This window comes from Musca domestica, unplaced genomic scaffold (assembly GCF_030504385.1).
Source record: "Musca domestica strain aabys unplaced genomic scaffold, Musca_domestica.polishedcontigs.V.1.1 48, whole genome shotgun sequence".
In the NCBI taxonomy this organism is placed as follows: Eukaryota; Metazoa; Arthropoda; class Insecta; order Diptera; family Muscidae; genus Musca; species Musca domestica.
In genome coordinates, this window is record NW_026712340.1 from 1,720,445 (window position 1) to 1,740,450 (window position 20,006).

Consider the following 20,006-nt stretch of genomic DNA (forward strand, 5'->3'; position numbering starts at 1 on the left):
TATTGTTTATTGCTAGATTTTCCCGGCGCCTCAGCCGCACTCAAAAGAATGTACCAAGTATTTTGTACACCTTAATAAAAAGTTGTAGCGTGTAAAAATATTGCATTTGCCTTCATATGCTACCTAATCCAACAATTTACCATGAGTCTACGTTGCTGCTTTTAAAATAAAGCCCAAAATGCTCTTAGCCAAAATAATTCGGATTTTTTTGATATCAGTAAACAAGTTGATTCGGCTATCCTGTCTGCTTTTTTTAATATTCAGCAAACTTCACTTGTTGCTTGTGTACTTTGCAGAAAAGCTGTTGGCTTATCAGTGGCATAACATTTTTCTCCGCTGGCTGTTTGTTTTCCACATTATTAAACTTTGAGTGATCTGATGTGATGAGCTTGATGATAATGGTGGTGTTACAGATGGCAATGATGAAGTATGACTAAATGCATGCATGCACACACACACCATACACATACAAATTGAAATGTAGTTTTTCTAAATTAAATGAAATATTTGTTAGTAAAACATAAATTCGAGTCAGCAATCCCGCTGAATGCATTCAGAGAACACATTGATAAATTTCCAACAAAGCAGAACTCCTTGTCAAAACAAAAGGTGGCCTTGATATTGGCAAATATGAATAGATTGTGATCTTGCTGTTGATGGTCCAACATCATTTGAACATCACACCCTTATTGAACTTTCTTGAAGATAAGTGTTAACAAACGCTTTGCATCATTACATCTTCATAGATTGTCGTGACACTGACAACTGCATTACCGATCGATGGCATTATTTGGGATCTGTCCTCCATTCAAGATCATTTTTAAAAGAATAAAACGAAAAGGAATAATTTAAAAAAATATTTAAAAAAATCAACAAATAAAAAAGCAGTAAGTTCGGCCGGGCTTAACTTTAAATACCTCCACCAATTGGACTAAGTTTGGAAATTTCAAAAAAAAACGTTAAAAATACTGTTTAAATCTTAAAAATACCGAATATAGGCATTATATTGAGGTCTATATGAAGACGTGGACTTGCATAGGCAACTTTTGTCATAAGTCAGTATAGTATTCAAATACGAAACTTAAAAAAAAATCCGGCGAATAATATTGCTTAAATCATCAAAATATCGAATATAGGGAGGTACCCTTATATCGGTGTGTACGCAATACCAAAGACTTAAAATGGTAAAGACTAGACAAAATGCATTTTGAGCAAATTGTTTGTGTCTACAATACATAGAGACACAGCTCATGGCAGAGACATGTTAATATAAAAACTACAATTACAGAAACGGATAACAAATAAAAATTTGAAAAATCCAACATTTAGGTTTCAAAATTCTATTCCATAGACCTTTCCGAAAATGTGCATATTGCCTTAGCGGTTTAAATCAGTTAACATTGGTAACTATGTTGTTATGATATCATAATAACAGAGGTATTTTCACAGGGTTGCCATATTGTTTCGCTGTCTTGTCCTATCTTTACACTTCTATGTCTTTGGCAATACTCTGTGCTTACTTTTGAGTGCGGTTAAGGCGCTGGGAAAATCTAGCAATAAACAATAAATATTCTAAAATTACATATCTCCCAGCCGCCATAAAACACCACATGTGGACCTGGGCGCTGACGCATACGATAATGTTTGAGATAATAAAGGTTATGACCCACACGCACGTATATCGATGCGCTCAGTAGATGTACAAGACCACTTGAATGAAACACCAAACAGCCCTGCAATGTTCTCCATTCAATATTAGAATAGATAAGAATAATTGTGTGTCTGCGATTAGGTTAAGTTCGATTACTTTTAGTAGTACTTAATGAATATATTTTTTAATAAAAACTAGAACTAAAACTACATCCAAGGTATAAGGTTGTTTTTTCTTTTCTCATTTTCTACATTGATCCTTCGAGCAGGATCCGTATAGAGAATAGTATGATGTTGATAATCGAAGAGGGAGATTGGACTCATTTAAACTTAGACAATTTTCTGTCACAGATTGTAGTATCTATTAGGAACTGCAAATATACAATTTTAAACAATTTCGGTAAACATTGTACCTAAAATCGTCTAAACACCGAATATAGGGAGGTACTGTTATATGGGGTCTATAAGAAGACTTGAACCTGCATAGACAATTTTCTGTCATAGACTGTAGTTTCCATTATGAACTCTAAATACAAAGTTTGAAACAACTCCGGTAAATAACGTCACTAAAATCATCAAAATACCGAATATTAGGCGGTACCGTTATATGGAGGCTATACGAAGTCGTGATGTGCATACTCAATTTTTTATAATAGGCTGTAGTACCCATTACGAATTCTAAACACGAAATTTGAAACAACTCCGGTAAAAATTTTAGATTTTCATTCAACATTTTCAATTCCAAAATCGGCATCTACCTGTATTCTTCTATCAAGATCTAAACATTGCTCATGTATAACACAACTGAAAGGTCATCCATGTATCACATGATGTGAGCAACTTCTACATATTGAAAATTTGACCCTACATACGCTAAAACATATCGTCTGATAGTGCCTTTACAAGTTTTGCCACATAAAAAGTAATTCATATTGTAATTTCAAAAATCAAAGGAGAGTTTCTTCCGAAAAATACTTCAGTGTTCAAAATTCGAGAATTATTTGGAATATTACATCGCAATCTCAAAAATATCAAAATATTGAAAACTCCTCTGACGCTGTAAGAGATTACATTTGTCCTAGAGTATTTTGTTTTGTTTTTTTTTTTTCAAAAATGCTGCAGAAGGCATTTTTTTGCAAAGACTCAAAATGGTAAAGACTAGACAAAATGTATTTTGAGCAAATTCTTTGTGTCTACAATACATAGAATAACTGCTCACGACAGAGGCCTGTTAATATATAAACCACAGTTACAGGAGAAAAAGTTAGAAAAATCAAAAAACTTGGTTTCAAAATTCTATTCCATAGACCTTTTCAAAAAATTGCATATTGCCTTAGCGGTTTAAATCAGTTAACATTGATAACTATGTTATGATATCATAACAACTGAGGTATTTTCACAGGGTTGCCATATTTTGACTCTATCTTGTTGCATCTTTATACTTCTAAGTCTTTGCTTATAGTGTCAAATAGACTTTTAAATATGCAACTGTTGATTTTGTTTATTTTTCTTTTTTTTTTTTAAATCTTATATTGGGGCGAAACATGAATGGAATTTTGAGGTTATTCCACAAGATTGAATCTAAAATAGTAGAACAATACAGTTTTATTCCAATATTGTACAATGTGTTGCCCCATTAACATCGAAGGTATATTTTATTTTTATTTCGGTTATCGGAGTAAAAACTTTTGGATTCTTGCAGTTCTGGAACAAACCATATGTTGTTATGATATCATAACCACAGAGGTATTTTCACAGGTTTGCCATATACTTTATATTTTATGTCTATACTATCTCTTTTTTGTCGAGCCCTGATGATAAAACCACAATTACAGGAAGAGAGTTTTATCGACATTATAGTTTAAGTAAATAATCCTGCCGCCGTTTCTTCTTATAATTTGACATTAATATGCCTAGCTTATTTACGCACACCTAAAATCCGTTTTCCTGTGGCTGATTTAAAATCGATGAAACTGGGCGCAGAACGGAATGTTTGCATTAATGGTTTCAAAAATGTTTTCCAGTGTCATTACCGGCTATAATGTATACATTATGGATCGCTGCAATCAATGTGACGCTTATTCATTGACCTTGAAGTAAAACAAGAAACAACACGTGTTGCTGTTTTTATCCATCAATGAACCTTTTTAAGCCAAAGTAGAATGGTTGCATTACACGTTTTTTCACGTCACTCTTTATTGGCAATAGGTAGTCAGATTCGTTGGTCGGACTGTGTTGATTGTTTCATAAATAATGCATGACTTACAAAAATTTGTAACACATTCGTTCTGTTTTGATCTCTAAATTGTGCCAAAAATAGATTTTTGGGTCAAACACCTGTCTCAAACTTAATAAAATTTAAAATGCAATACAACAGGCAGGGCTGCGAATTCAAAGCTGGAAAAATTTTCTGGAGTCTGAGTTGAGAAAAATACAGCCCCTGTAAGCCATCATCCACAAATAATATTCCTGATGAACGGCAAAACGCACCGAAATGTGAGGAGTGTGTCAAAGTGTGTTAATACCATGTTACGGGTGAGATAAAAAAACTGCAACAAAGTCAAACGCCATAAATTTTACATTTTTATTTAAATTTTATTAAATGAATGTCGGAAATAGCTTCAAATTTTGGAATAAGTTTAGATTTCTTTGAATTGGTCACCTTTGGCACGAATTATGGCCTTCAAAAGGCCAATGAAACCGTCACATGCTGCCCGAATGTTGCTCTGCGGTTTTTGGCCCATTCCCGGCGAAGCGCTTGCTTGAGGTGATCGACACTTTGGTATTTTTTAGTGCCAATCTTGCTTTCCAAAATACTCCAGACACAATAGTTCAAGCGGATTGGAATCCGGAGATTTTAGTGGTCATTGTGCGCAGGAAATGAAGCGAGGGAACTCATTTTGTAAGAATTCTTGGGTGGCGCGTGCTGAGTGCGATGATGTTGCAATGTCCAAGGTCTGCGGCCAATATGTTTGCCTGCCCATGGCTTTGATACACCCTCCAGAATATTTTCGCAATAATATTCGGCACTGATATCACGGTCGATTAAACGAGAGGAGAGCGAACATCGCTTGTTATGGCGGCTCACACCATCACCATGTCCGGCGCTTGAGTTCAAGTGGTCAACCGAAGGTGCACATTTTCAGCAGACCTCTTTGGCAAGTAAACCCGATCCTTTTGTTTGATTGCAAACTGCAGGACAACGAATTTTTTCTCATCGGAGAAACCCAAATTCAGCAGTTCACCACTTTCGGTCAAGCGAAGCAACTCTTTAGCTCTTCTGAGTCTATTTTCTTTCTGTTGCGGTGTAAGTTCTTGCCCTTTTTGGATTTTTAATGGCTTTACCCGGAGCTCATTTTTCAAAATTTGACTAATGGAATATTGCGATATGTTCAGCCATTTTTCGGCCACTACGACGCGGATTTCGATCAAGTCGCTTATTTACTTTTCGAACCATTTCTGCTGATGTTGCTGTTTTCTTCCGTCCACTTCCTTGACGACGGGCTACGCTACCAGTATTACGGCGACGAGCGATGGCACGAGACACAAAAGATTCATTTACATTTAAATGCTGAAGAGCTCTAACGATAGCCACTTGTGGTTTTCCAGCCAAATATAAAGAAATCACACTATCACGCTTAAATTCCATCACGAATAACTTTTTTCTGGAAAATTCTCACCAAAATGCTTTTGTACCCTTGTAAACAATATAATGAGTTGTCACTGGAATAATTTTAACAGCTGTCGGACGAGTGGCTTAGAAATGACAGCAGTCTGTAGTTGGTTGCAGTTTTTTCATCTCGCCCTGTATATGTGGTCCAATGTTCGGCACACGAGCATAATTGTTCTGGTCTAACAAAGCAGCTTGTAGGCATTTTCGGTGAGGAGAGTCGTTTTTGGTTGGACTAAAATTTCATACAGCTTCAAACCCCCATTAGCAGAACAAAACTAATCCATGCACACTCATGAAAACAAAATAAATAGCAAGTAAAATAGTTTCAAGTTCGGCCGGGCCGAACTTTGAATACCCTCCACCATTTGGAACGAATTTGGCAATTCTCAAAAAATTAAAATCCATTAAAAATTCTATTAAAATCCTCAAAATACCGAATGTAGCCGTATATTAGGGTCTATACGACGAAGTGGACTTGCATACGCAACTTTTGTCATAAGCCTGCACAGACATCTTTTTTGGCATAGGCTGTAGTATCCATTATGAACTTCAAATGCGAAATTTGAAATAGTTCCGGTAAATAATGTCGCTAAAATAATCAAAATACCAAATATCGGGAGGTACCGTTTTATGGGGGCTATACGAAGACGTGGACCTGCACAGACAATTTTCTGTCTTAGGCTATAGTATCCATTATGAACTTCAAATCCGAAATTTGAAATAGTTCCGGTAAATAATGTCGCTACAATCAACAAAATACCGCATATCGGGAGGTACCGTTATATGGGGGCTATACGAAGACCTGAATCTACATGGCCCATTTTTAATACCAAAAGTCCTGTAGACATAACATACATTTGAGCAAAATTTTATCAATCTACTTCAATTCGTTCGGAAGCTAAAGTGATTTCCACAGACGGACGGACATTGTTAAATCGACATAGAATTTTATGCTGATCAAGAATATATATACTTTGTGGGGTCTAAAATATGTATTTCGAGGTGTTACAAACGGAATGACAAACTTAATATACCCTCCATACTATGGTGGAGGGTATAAAAATACTAACCCACACAAAGCTGTGTATACGTATTCAATTGAAGACAGTTTCGTGAGCTTTGGAAAGAAATATTTTGTTTGGACTAAAAATTACTCTCGTCTGAATTGGGCCTATCGATTAAATATGACTACCCAGTAAACAATTTGTTCCGACTGCTCTGATTTTAGATTTTTTTCCGAAATTTCTGACATTTTTTTTCAGAAATTTCTGGTAGAAATTGGTCAGATTTTCTAAACGTATTTTTTTTTAATTTCTGCACATTTTCCTGCGTTTTTAAGCGAAAAAACAAGACCGGAGAGTAGACTGTCTATTGCTCTGGCATATTCTCTCCCACATGAAAACGGATGGTGGTGCTTTGTCAAATTCTCTCCCATAGTAGTTGTTGTTGTGAGCATTCATTCCAAGATCACAATAACAACAAAGCGCAAAGCAAAAATGCTATTTTTAATTGTTGTTGTGAATCAGCCTTTTTCTCTTTCGTTCTTAAAAAATATGATTGAAAAAAATTGCAAAAACAACTACATACCGGTTTTCTGTGTGCACTCTTTTTTATTTGTAGTTCTTGTTCGGCAGTTTCCCGGAATCAGGGTAAAAATACCTACCTCTGGGAAAAATTTCGAACAAATCAAAGAGTTTTTACTAAACTAGAGTTGTTCCACAAAAAGTGATTTTAAATTATATGATTTAAATTATATGTATGTATATAATAACAACAAAACATGGCAGAAGAATACAGGTAGATGCATCAATGCTTAGGAGCATTGATATGTCAATAAAATTTTAATGTTTTTTCAAATATAAGTAGATTTTTATATGTTTTCTTATAAAGAGTGATTTGTTAAGAGCTTGATTACTTTAAAAAAAAAAAAACGCATAAAATTTGCAAAATCTCATCGGTTCTTTATTTGAAACGTTAGATTGGTCCATGACATTTACTTTTTGAAGATAATTTCATTTAAATGTTGACCGTGGCTGCGTCTTAGGTGGTCCATTCGGAAAGTCCAATTTTGGGCAACTTTTTCGAGCATTTCGGCCGGAATAGCCCGAATTTCTTCGGAAATGTTGTCTTCCAAAGCTGGAATAGTTGCTGGCTTATTTCTGTAGACTTTAGACTTGACGTAGCCCCACAAAAAATAGTCTAAAGGCGTCAAATCGCATGATCTTGGTCCATTTCTTGAGATGAATTGTTCTCCGAAGTTCTCCCTCAAAATGGCCATAGAATCGCGAGCTGTGTGGCATGTAGCGCCATCTTGTTGAAACCACATGTCAACCAAGTTCAGTTCTTCCATTTTTGGCAACAAAAAGTTTATTAGCATCGAACGATAGCGATCGCCATTCACCGTAACGTTGCGTCCAACAGCATCTTTGAAAAAATACGGTCCAATGATTCCACCAGCGTACAAACCACACCAAACAGTGCATTTTTCGGGATGCATGGGCAGTTCTTGAACGGCTTCTGGTTGTTCTTCACTCCAAATGCGGCAATTTTGCTTATTTACGTAGCCATTCAACCAGAAATGAGCCTCATCGCTGAACAAAATTTGTCGATAAAAAACCGGATTTTCTGCCAACTTTTCTAGGGTCCATTCACTGAAAATTCGACGAAAATTCTATTCATGATGAAATGTCAAAGCATACTGAGCATCTTTCTCTTTGACACCATGTCTGAAATCAAACGTGATCTGTCAAATACTAATGCATGAAAATCCTAACTTCAAAAAAATCACCCTTTACTACGTCATTCGGATTTTATTTTTAATTCGCGTTTTTCAACAATTTTTACAAATTTAAATAGTTTTTCATTCAACATTTTCAATTTCAAAATTGGTTTGACAGTTCACTGTTCCAGCAGCTGTGTCGATGCGTCTACCTATATTATTCTACCATGCAACAAAATAATTGAATTATCTGTTCATTCATATAGTATTTACATGCGTGAATTTTAGCTTGTGTTCAACTCTTTTTTTAAATGCACTGTATATTATGTTCCTAATAAAATAATATTTATAAGATATAAAATATAAATGTATTATAGATATAATATCTAAACTACATTTTTTCGAATTCTGAAATAAATTGTTTATTTTTTTAAAAAAATATGTGTTTTTTTTTAATTTTTAACTGGTGTGACCAATTTTTTCAGATTTTTCTCCCGAATTCTGAGCGATTTTTTTAGAAAATCTGTTATTCCGAATTTTCTTTCGAATTCTAACCGATTTCTGAATCTGAATATTCCGCCGAATTTCCTGACGAATTCTGCCCCATTTCTTTTAGAAATTCGGAGTTGTCCTCCGAATTTTTTCCGAAAATCTAAGTTTTTCTCCTATTTTTCCAAGAATTTTCACCGAATTCGGCAAAAATTGTTTACTGGGTACTTATAACGCATTTATATGGGTTTATTAGATCAAGTGGATTAATCTTGTGGATATATAAACACACTATAACGTCTGCCATTAAACTTACTAAGTGTGGGAATACATAAAGAGCTTATATGGCTGGCTTAAGTCATCGGCTGGCTTCTTCGTAGAGAAACAAAGAAGTTTTAGGTTGACTTAGTTCGATTTTGGCCCTAGGCTCCTTTGTTTATTTCCAAAGAAGCCAGCCAAATAAGTACTTTATGTATTGCCACCTTAACAATGTCAGATCCCAAATGAATCAGGTAGTGGGCAGCCTGAGTAGCACACCAAAACAGCACCTAAAATACTTCAATTTGGAGTTATGAAAGAGAATACAAAAACCCGGCTCAATGGGTTCAAGATCGTCAATCTATCTGCAAATATCAAGTTGCTAAAAACTATGATTATTTGTTGATTTTTGTTTTGCTCTGTTTGCTTTATTCTTGTTATATAACATCATGTTGGTATTTCTCACCTACCTACTTACTATTCTCTGACAGGTGGCATTGGCTTACAAGACTTTAGCAAATTTGGTGTGGACAAAACCCCCCTCCCCCAAAAAAACAAAAGATATTCATATATACATATGTATGTAATTATCAAAACCCCTTGTCAATAGCTAAGGTTTCATCAGCATTGAAACTGTTTAAATTTGCAAATTTTAAAAAAAGCCCCGAAACAGAAGAAATAGAGACACAGCATAGAAAAAAAGATTTGCACAAAAAAACAAAATTTGCAAATTATTCGTTGATTAAAATTGAGATGAAGATGATGATGGTCGTGGTGGTGATGGTGTTGACTGGTTAGATAAGTTTCATATAAATTAGAGGTTGCTGTTGCATCTCGTTTTGCTTTCTTTGGTGTCATCTGCTTTTTTTATTTTTTGTTAAATCCAAAGAAAGTGTAAAAACAAAATTTGCACATTTTTCGTTTTATATTCGATTAAATAATACTGACTTAACGAACCATCATCATCATTACTGGAAAAAGAGTTCAGCTAATGTTTTAGATTTCATATCTGTTGCTTTTCAACCACACATATGCATATATTTCTGTTGCTGGTCGGTGAAACAAAGTGCGGAGGTCGTTGGTTGGTCGTCGTTGTGTTGTATATGCAGTTTTATTGTCATTTTATTAAATCTACCACAATATATGGATATATATGTAAGTATGCTACCGACCAAAGGCGATTTATTAGCTAATTCAAATCATTATAATAACTTATTGTCAAATATTGTGATTATGTGTCTTCGGTCGTCGCCCCAGATCAAAAACATTTAATGGTTTAATGCCACTTTTGTCATACATTTAAGTCTACAACATATATATATATATATATATATATATATATATATATATATATATATATATATATATATATATATATATATATATATATATATATATATATATATATATATATATATATATATATATATATATATATATATATATATATATATATATATATATATATATATATATATATATATATATATATATATGTATGTATATGTTGTAGACATAAATTTATAAATTTATATATATATATATACAAATTAGACCAAATTACATGGGTGAACTCAGTGACCTATTGTTAACAAATAACTTTGCGAAATGTTTTATGCGTACCAAAATCTGTGCGATATCTCATATAATGTCATATGGAATATGAATGGAGAATTGATTTCCGGAGCTTCGAAATAAAAAAAAATCCCATTCATAATATACCCTTACACGCATGTTAGTAGAATACAGGTAGTCGCATGGACATAGCTGCTGGGACAATGAACTGTCAAAATAATTTTGGAATGAAAATTTTGAATAAAAAGCTATTTAAATTCGTTAAAACTGTTGAAAAATGCACATGATAATAACCTCCGATTGTCGTCGTATAAGAAAACAATTAAAAATCTACTTATTTCTGAAAAAATATTTTAACATTTTTGACATATCAAAGTTCCCAATCGTTGATGCATGTAATAATTAAACGCATTATCTCACTTTATATGCTTAATCATCCCATATAAAATTAAATAAAATCAAAACTAGTTTTAAATCCAATGTTAAACCCATTGTAGAAGAATACAGGGGACTATGAACTGTGAAAATAATTTTGAAATTGAACATTTTGAATGAAAAATTAACAACTCACGATTGTGTTATATAAGAAAACATATAAAAATCTACGTATTTTTTCAAAAAATTTTAACATTTTTGACATAGCAATGTTCCCAAGCGTTGGTGCATCTACCTGTATTTTCCTACCATTGTTAAATCCATATATTTTGGTATACAACACTGCGATTTGCTCCTAAAATTGCAACATTTTAAAATAGCTGTCAAAAGAAACACAGAAGTACAAAGACAAGCTTTTGAAATAAATAGAAAATTATGCTCATGGTAGAATTAAAAAGGTAAAGTCAGCCAATCATATGTTTACAAATTTTTTCAAATTGTTTCCTTTAACATCTCATTGTCAAAATATTTATTTATATATCCATTGTACATATACATACCAGAGACGGGAACCTCTTTTCTATGCAGTTAAATTTGACAAAGTAAATTACAGAAATTGCAGAAATAGAAATGCTTATTTGAAATTTACCATGGCTCAAAACTAGGATTTGTTTTAAATCATTGGTAAAAATGAGAAGGTAAAGTCATTTTCTTTTTATATTTATATTTTTATAAAAATATATATATTAATAGTCAATTAAAAATCCTCTTTACCTATATATTACTAAAAAAATAAACCTGAAAAGGTTTCATTTCTACTACAAAAGGTTTAATTTCCGCTACAAAAAGTTTCATTTCAATTGCAAAAGGTTTCATTTAATCTGAAAATGCTATATATATATTTAAAAAATCAAAGGCTCAGGTACATTTTTTTATTTGTGGTCAGAACGTGAAGAGCGCTATTGATTGAAAATTAGATGTTGAAATTAACATCAAATATACAACTTTTGTGGATAAGACATTTTTACGATATGGTATGAAAAAAATTGCTAGTCATATTAGAAACTCGGAATTGTTAAAAATCCACGTTCCATAGTTTCCATTGTGTGAAATAAAAAAATTAGCTATATTAATAACTTAATATTCGTCTTTTTTTCTTAAATGTTAATTATGTGAATAATTTGTCAAATAACTAAAACTCTAGCTTCAGAGTTGTATTTTTTACATTTATCAATCTGCTTTACCTTGTAATTGCTATATTATGTATAGCATATTGTACTAGCTTTAAAATGTTTACTTGAAAACTGATTCCGTACACGAAAACCAGTAAATCTTGCAGTTAAATGAAAAGAGCACATAAGTATGGTATTCTCTTTTATTATTTTAACTGGGTGGAAAAAAGGATTTCCAACTATTTTTGAATTTTTACTAGTTTGTCTTGTTTACGGGAACACAACATAAATTCTAACAGTTTTTTACACTAGTTATTATCATTATTTGCTTATATAAAAAACTCTTTTTAATTGAAAGATACCGATTTTCTTCTGTTACGGCAAAAATAGTTAGAGACATTCACTACTGATTGCAAATATGTTGGTCTTGAAGGGATGAATTCATGCTTCGATGTTCTTACTATTGCTTCCCTCAGAAATTTGCAAAAATGTTAAAAAGAAAAAGTTTTCATAAAAAAGTTAGATATGATCCGTTTAACTCATATAAACGCCATATATGGCAACATATACTAATACGCTCAATATCTGGCTTATACAAATTTCTACATATGGACCCCCCTTAGCAGAGTTGCACTTGAAGAGCAATGAGATTTGAACGCCGTAATCAAAAACTCAGAGCCACCCACCTACAAAAGAACCCCATACGTTCAACGCCGTTGACGCTGCTCGACGACATCGTTCTTTGTCCAAACACGTTAAGTTCGTTAAGTGGGTAAGGGAAAGAAAAAAGTTAAAAGAAATCGAATTTCTGCATGCTGGCCGATTATTTTGCATAAAATTATCAATAAATGTTTCATTGATAGCTTGCCTGTGATAGATTAAAAACAAAATTTTGACATTTTCAGACACCAAACGAGTCCCAGAAGTGACCCCCGTTCGTCGTTTTGCAGCAATATGGCCGATTTAGATGATTTCTTTGCAAAGAAAGACAAAAAAAAGTCGAAGAAACCAAAGTTCTTGACTGCTGAAGAATTGGTTAAGAACCTGGAGGAATCGTCCAAACGCGAAGTGGTAAAAGTCAAGAAGCCTGAAACCACAGTTCCACCAGTAGCTGCAGCTGCACCACCAGAGGGCGGCGAGGCAGTAGAAGACAAAACTGTCGTCGTTGAACAAGTGAGTAATGTGATGGTGATGAGCGGAGAACACAAACAAAGACACGCTGGCAAAAAAAAAAAAATAAAACAACAATCCGTGCGAAACAGCCAATCAACAAAAAAATTACCATCAGTTTCACTTTTTTTGAAAACACAACGCATGATTGTTATTGACCTTTGTTTTTTGTTTCTTTTTTTCTAGACTCAAGAAGATGAGTGGAAGGAAATTGAAGAGGAACAACGCAAGGATTATTCTGGTTTGAAAATCGGCCAATTGACGTTGAATGACGATGATGAATCGAGCGGTTCTGAGGGTCAAGATGAAGATGGTGAAAGTGAAGGAGGCACTGTTAACAGCGAAACAGGTAAAAAGAGCGGCAGTGGCGTCTGGAAGAAAGTCATACCAGCTGAAGAGGTTACACAAATACCTATGGAAATGCCTGCAAAACCCAAAACCTATGTGTCTCCGGCTTTGAGAGCAGCAGCAGCGGTAAGTTATGGGAAGGAAGGATGATGTATCCTGATTTTAACACGAATTAAAAGAAAATCAAAAGTTTCCCGCTTAAAATTAAATAAGCTTTTTGTAAAGTTTTAAAACGTTTTCGTTTTGCTTTAGTCCTTTTGTAAACGGGCAATTTTAGGCATGAAACTACTAAAAATATTGTCTGTACAAAAAAGTATTATATTCCCATATATATTCCACATTATTTGAGTTTTTTAAGCCGTTTATGTTTTCTATTACAGCAAGGCACTGGCATAAAAGCCAAAGTGCGCTCGAAAGTTGCCCCTGATATTACAAACGCCGACTACTTCCCTACCCTGGGAGCCGCTAGGCCTGAGGAACAACGTAAAAAGAAAAATGAACCCGCATTTGAAGAAGTACGTCACGGTGGTCGTGTGCAAAGGGTAAAGGAACAATCTGCGGCCCCTACTAAGGCCACAAACCGTTTCCAATCGCTGGACGAAGCCGAAAGCTAAGACACACACACGCATGTAACACCTTAAAACACACATTCAAGAACAATACATGGGGAAAGATAATATAAATAAGCCTTTTGTGGAACTGCCTCTCTACAAATCAATTTTGCTTTGATTTATGTCAAATGAACAGAAACCCCTCCTAAACCAACTGTCATCCAGAAGAGCCGTATCCTTTCCCCTCCAATTTCAGTTTTCTATTTTTGCCATTCTTTTTTATATGAAGAAAAAATAACGCTTTCAAACAAACAAAAACATTTGTTGTGTTAATATCACTACCACCACCCGCCTTTCGTTTATACCGAAGAGTGTAGCCATCAGTCAGTAAAGCTCCTTTGGATGATTTATTTAAGAAAATATCCTGTTTTTTTTTCGTTCCTTTTGTAAACACCACATACCCGAAGTCCTTTTTTTGTATTTTTACAATTTTTATTTTTTTCTTTTCTAATTTTTGTATCATGATAAAGAAAATAAACAAAATGAACGTTAAAATTCTGTAAAGAAGAGAAACGGGTAAATAAAAAAAAAACAGAAAACAAAAACATGGAAATGTAAACAGAAAAAGAGTAAATAAAAAATAGCTTGATAAGCAAATAAACAAAATAAAGAAGAAGCTGATTTCAATGTAAACACATTAAGAAATTAAATATCCTAATGATGACTTTTGGATAATGAGTTAGTTTTGAACAAACAAATGAGTCTTCGGTATTTGTATTGCGAATCAGGTTTGTGTTGAAAAAAATATTTATTGTATATACCAATGTTAATGTATTGTGTGTGGAAATTGTTTACATCAAAATGTAAATAAAAAACCATTTTTTTCTTGGATCAGTCCAACGGAGTTAAATAAAAATAGGTTATTTGATCCCACAAAAAATGCTGCGAAAGTGGGTGCCGTTCTTCGTTTCGTAGAGTATTGAAAACTTATATCAAATGAAATCATGCGAGTTTTATGATAAGTTATTCTATTTTCTGAAAATTAGGAGTTGAAGTCATAAAAATGATTTGTGCATTTTGATCTGATTTTTTAAATAGTTAAGCCCGTGGAAAATATTTTTTGCAACGATTATTCTTTTGTTTTAGTCCTAAAATATTGAGAAAATCGCCAAATCCCGACCCATGATACAACCCAGAATTATTGTTCCAATAGTCCTTGATAAATGATACGATTGTTGCTCCAACAGACCTTAAAGAATATTTCACTCAAAATTCACAATTATTGCCACAACAGTATTTGGAAAAATCTCTTTATAAAAATCCATGATGTTTGTTCTAACATTCCTTGAAACGTTATCTGGGTTATTTGATTTATAGTCATTAAAAGCACAATTATTCAGTCATATTGAATGCAACACATCCGTTGGACTACATACTTATTGCAACCATGCCTAATAAGGATTGGTGTAAAAAAATAAATATGGCACAAAATCAAATCGTACTCTTTTTTAGAAATAGCATTGCTTCTAAAAACATTATTATTGTCTATACAAAATATACAACACATATTAACTTTAATACATCAACAATGCGTAACAATCAAACTTTCGGTTGTTGTTGTTGTAGCAGTAGTACATGTGTGTGTTTGTGTTCTGCTAATCTGGTTCCAGCTCCAGGTTTAGAAATTCGGCTACTTTAACGGGCTGTAGCCAGAGATCCTCTGGAGTGAGTTGGGTAGGTTTGGCTGAGCAATTAAAAAGGTGTAGCGTATTGTGCGGGCCTGTATCACACGCCGGGCAGGCGTCACGCACATCTTCATTAATTCGTGCCCAATACGAATTGAGGCGACTACACCATCCTGAACGTAATTGCGCCAAAACTACCCTGGTTTGTCTAGGCAGCTGACGTTCTTCGGCTGCAATGGATGGGGGGTGGACTCCGAGGACGGCATTCACTTTGTAACTGCTAATAGCATCCGCGACTGCATCGGTGTGAATGCCACTCAGACCTGCCTGATAGGCTTCTTGATCTAGAGGCTCTCTCTTGTAGCGCTGGACCTCCCTCTCTAGATCATGTATGTCCTTCCTGACACGCCTGGGTGGGGGAGAGTTATCCACCATGTGATGGTTGGGATGGCTCTCACGGTAACACCCAAGCAGGTACTGCAACGAAAGCATATGATTATGCTGACGTAAGGGAAGGACTTTCGCCTCCTCATGTAGATGGTCCACTGGTGTCATGAGGAGGCACCCTGTCGCAGTTCTCAGGGCAGCGTTCTGGCAGGTCTGGATATTCTTCCACTGCGTAGCACTAGTATTCGCAGACCACACTGGAGCCGCATAGTTGACCACAGACCGACCTATCGCGTTATAAGAGGTCAACAAGGTTTCTTTGTCAAACTTTCGGTGCTTCTTCGTCTTCGTACATGTCATCTTTGTCGCTATCCAAATAACTGAAACAGAAGGAAAAATAACAGTCAACATACGAATGGTTTCTTATAATGTAAGGACAATTTGGTTTCAATTCGATTTGTAATCATACGCAGTTCAATCAAAGAAAAAACCTTGGTTTACGAAAGAACTTTGATAAATGTAAGAGTTTTCCGTACTCTCTGCAAAGACCTGATTTTCTTTTTATGCTGTGCACGATATTTCCAATAGGATATTTAAAACAGTGTATGGAATTTCATGTATATAAAGATTATTTACATATATAAAATTTACCCCCTATTTGCATACATATGAAGAGATGCATCTTATCAATAATTTAAATCATCAATAGCTTTTATATTCACATCACGTTCAGACCTTTCTCTATATGGCTTGGCTGATGTATTATGGTATGACGTTAAATGTTCCTTTTCCAATAATTTTTCCGGAAATTTCCTTATCAAATAAATCCAACAAGGCACAGTTCTGTAATAATAGAGCAATAAGAATCTGGTAATCTAATCAAAAGTATCAAATTCCGTTTAACATACTCTCGACTTTCCGTTGTCGTTATCTTTTGAATTTCACGATCGTAATAATTGGGATAATCCTCCAGAATATCTAAATTGGCAAACATTGACTTATCCACCTCATAAATTTCCCCCTGAATATTATGACCCACTCCGGGATGGTCTAATAAAAATGGAATGTTATAACGTGTACCCACAACAAGTGGAAATTTCTCATCTGTCTGTCCAGCAGCTATAAAACGAGCATAACCATTCTCTGCTTTTGTCAGCCAATGATGATTTGGTTCACCTCGTTTCAATGTGCCATAGACAAATACTTTAAAAAGTTCATTGACTTTGGACATTTTCGTGAACGTTTTTTGCAGAAGAAGAAAAATATGCAAACTATACTAGATAAATTAAAAATTTATTAATTAATAATTTATTAATTTAATTTAATATATTATATAATTGTTTAATTGTGACAGCGCAACAATGAAGAGCGAATAATGAGAGCGTTGGAAACAAAAATGAAAAACGTCCCAACGAAACGAATATGAAGGCTACAAAGGAATACCCGATAAAAAATAAGCAGAAAGCAAAGACTCGGGGTACTCTGTTGTTTACGAATGAGTGTAATGCATAACGCCCGGGTACTCTGTTGTTTACGAATGAGACATGAGACAATTGAACATCTTCACTAAGGAGCTCGGAACTAGTTGCCGAACCCGACTATGGACTAGGGTGAAAACCGAGTACTCGACTATTCATAGTTGATTGTTCGACTTATGCTATGTTCTCATTGCAATTTCAATCACTTTGTTCGCTCTTAAAATTAGGTACACGAATTAACCTGTTCATACGGCACGATTAGTAATTCATAGTAAAATAATTCCATTTTTTCAAAATTTTGGTTTGTTGATTTTTATAGGAATTTGTACGAAAGTATATGAAATTAGCATTAATAATAATAGCAGAAATTATTGTTTTTCCTCCAAAGATTTATTTTATTTTTTATTTTACAACTTTCGTCCATGAACGATTTAGACTTTGTCTCATTGGGCTTTTAAGTCTGTCATTTAGGTCATTCATGTTTTGAACTTTTTGTATAAATATTGACATTTTACACATATTTTTCTGTTTTTAAATTCGGTTGGAGATATTTACGATACAAAAAATTTTGAAAATATTGCCTCTTTTGTTTCAAAAGAACATAACTACCCCAACAAAACAGATTTGCCGATATTGGTATGGTGTTCATAGAGTACAGAGTAGCATTTCATCGTATGTTACTTCAGGATGCGGAAATAACAATAACAATTCCCAATAAAAGCGCATTTCTACAATTTAAGGTAATAGCGCATTTAGACTAGTCATTTTAAATCGACTTGTTGGTGGGTTAATCTTGTGTGTTCAGTTACACCCATGTGGAAATATAAATGCCGATCAGCACATGGTTGTTTACGTATACCAACACAAAAGAGAATGCGAAAAGGCTAAGGTCGAACATTTTGCGAATAAAGAGGCCTCCTAATGCTTTACCCAGTGGTGCCATTCGTTAGTAAATAGATTTCACACCGGATTTAAAGGAAATCTGATGGTGAGAGGATCTAAAAGGTTCATAAAAGTCTTTGTTCCGTCACATTTTAATGGTGAAATAAGGTCGGATTTCTTTTCTGGAAAGAGCAACCCAATGACTTATACCAGAAATAATACTTTTGTCTATTCTCTCCTTAAGACACAGTCAGATCCTTGGTAGAATTTTTTTTTTTCAAAATTTCCCCCTTGACAACGTTTTTTTTTGTTAAAATCTTTATTCATAATTCATTGTGAATAAATAAATGGGAGATGATATCCCTGTAATGAAAAAAATGCCACGGAACTTCTCATATGTGAACCGACAAAAACATTGGTACTATTTCATGTGTATTTAAAAGGTAGGTAGTAGAAGAATACAGGTAGGCGCATCGACTCAGCTGATGGGACAATGAACTGTCAAACCATTTTAGAATTGAAAAAGTTGAATGAAAAATTATATTAATTTGTAAAAATTGTTAAAAAACGCTTATTATAATAACCCCCGAATGACGTCGTATAAGAAAACATATAAAAATCTATTTATTTTTGAAGAAACATTTAAAAATTCTTGACATATCAATAATTTTTTCGATTAGAGATTATCCTATTTTCATCTGACAAAAGTAATGAGAAGCGTTTTTGTTGTTGTAAGAAATTAGGTGAAATGAAATTTGCAGTAATAATATTTTTAAAATAAAATAACATTACAGTATTGAAAAAAAAAATATATATATATTCAAATGTTATGATATCAAAATCTTATATAAAGTGAACATTTTGACAATAAAACGACGCATAAATAAAAATCATTGTGCAATAAGGATTTAGAACATCTTCTTAAAAGTATTGAAATACAGTCCTGAGGCCATGCCCGCTTTCTATCACAATTGTTCAAAATTACACGTTCGATATATTTCCTTATTTTTAAAATTTCAAAAATTTGAAAAAAATGAACTATTTAATCTTTCAATTCCATGGCAAAAATGGTTATTATCTTTAATCCGCGCTCTGCAATGTACGTTTCTTCCATTCATTGATTTTGAAAATATATTGTTTTTGGTTTTCAAAGCAATAAATATATACACAAAATTGGCAGAAGTCGAACACACTTCGAAAAAAAATTGTAATCAGCTGGTAGCTCTACCTTACCTTTTAATTGTACCATAATAAAAATGTTACAAACTCATTCCGTCTGACAATACCTTTAACGTTGGTATTTCTCAGACGCCGACCAAATTGAAATCGCGTCGCCACCGAAAAATCCTTCCGCTTCGTTGTGCAGTTTGGCGCTAATTGTGATAATTCCATTTTTAAAAACCAACTTTGCCTTGTCGGCTCTGTTTTCGCAAATATTTGATATAAAAGTAAATTAAACCCGCCAGTGGGTTTACATTTGCCGACTTACGCCGTCCGTCTGTCATGTCGCACCGCCGTCGAATTCAATTTAATTTGTAGCTAGTTCCGAGCTCTTTAGTGAAGATGTTCAATTGTCTCATGTCTCATTCGTAAA

The 20,006-nt window shown here is 33.9% G+C and overlaps 2 protein-coding genes across 5 annotated transcripts; one reads left to right on the forward strand and one right to left on the reverse strand.

Moving 5' to 3' along the window:
- The first annotated feature begins 12,541 nt into the window (after positions 1-12,541).
- Positions 12,542-14,585, forward strand: LOC101895871 (protein CDV3 homolog). Its single transcript, XM_005175981.4, has 4 exons — positions 12,542-12,683; positions 12,817-13,084; positions 13,268-13,555; positions 13,810-14,585. Exons 1-4 carry the CDS (start codon positions 12,556-12,558, stop codon positions 14,041-14,043), a joined length of 918 nt encoding a protein of 305 aa, XP_005176038.2. The 5' UTR covers positions 12,542-12,555; the 3' UTR covers positions 14,044-14,585.
- Positions 14,586-15,479: 894 nt separating this feature from the next.
- Positions 15,480-17,388, reverse strand: LOC101898754 (putative gamma-glutamylcyclotransferase CG2811). 4 transcript variants are annotated; one of them, XR_002195158.2, is made up of 4 exons: positions 16,961-17,388; positions 16,689-16,895; positions 16,375-16,432; positions 15,480-15,579 (listed from the first exon to the last, which is right to left on the reverse strand). XR_002195158.2 is itself a non-coding variant. In XM_059127840.1 (4 exons), exons 1-3 carry the CDS (start codon positions 17,281-17,283, stop codon positions 16,375-16,377), a joined length of 489 nt encoding a protein of 162 aa, XP_058983823.1. In that variant the 5' UTR covers positions 17,284-17,388; the 3' UTR covers positions 15,480-15,579. The 4 variants fall into 4 exon arrangements, 2 of the variants coding, with proteins under 2 accessions (XP_058983823.1, XP_058983822.1); XR_009343247.1 differs by having other exon boundaries at positions 16,704-16,895; positions 16,961-17,386; XM_059127840.1 differs by having other exon boundaries at positions 16,788-16,895.
- Between the last annotated feature and the right edge of the window lie 2,618 nt (positions 17,389-20,006).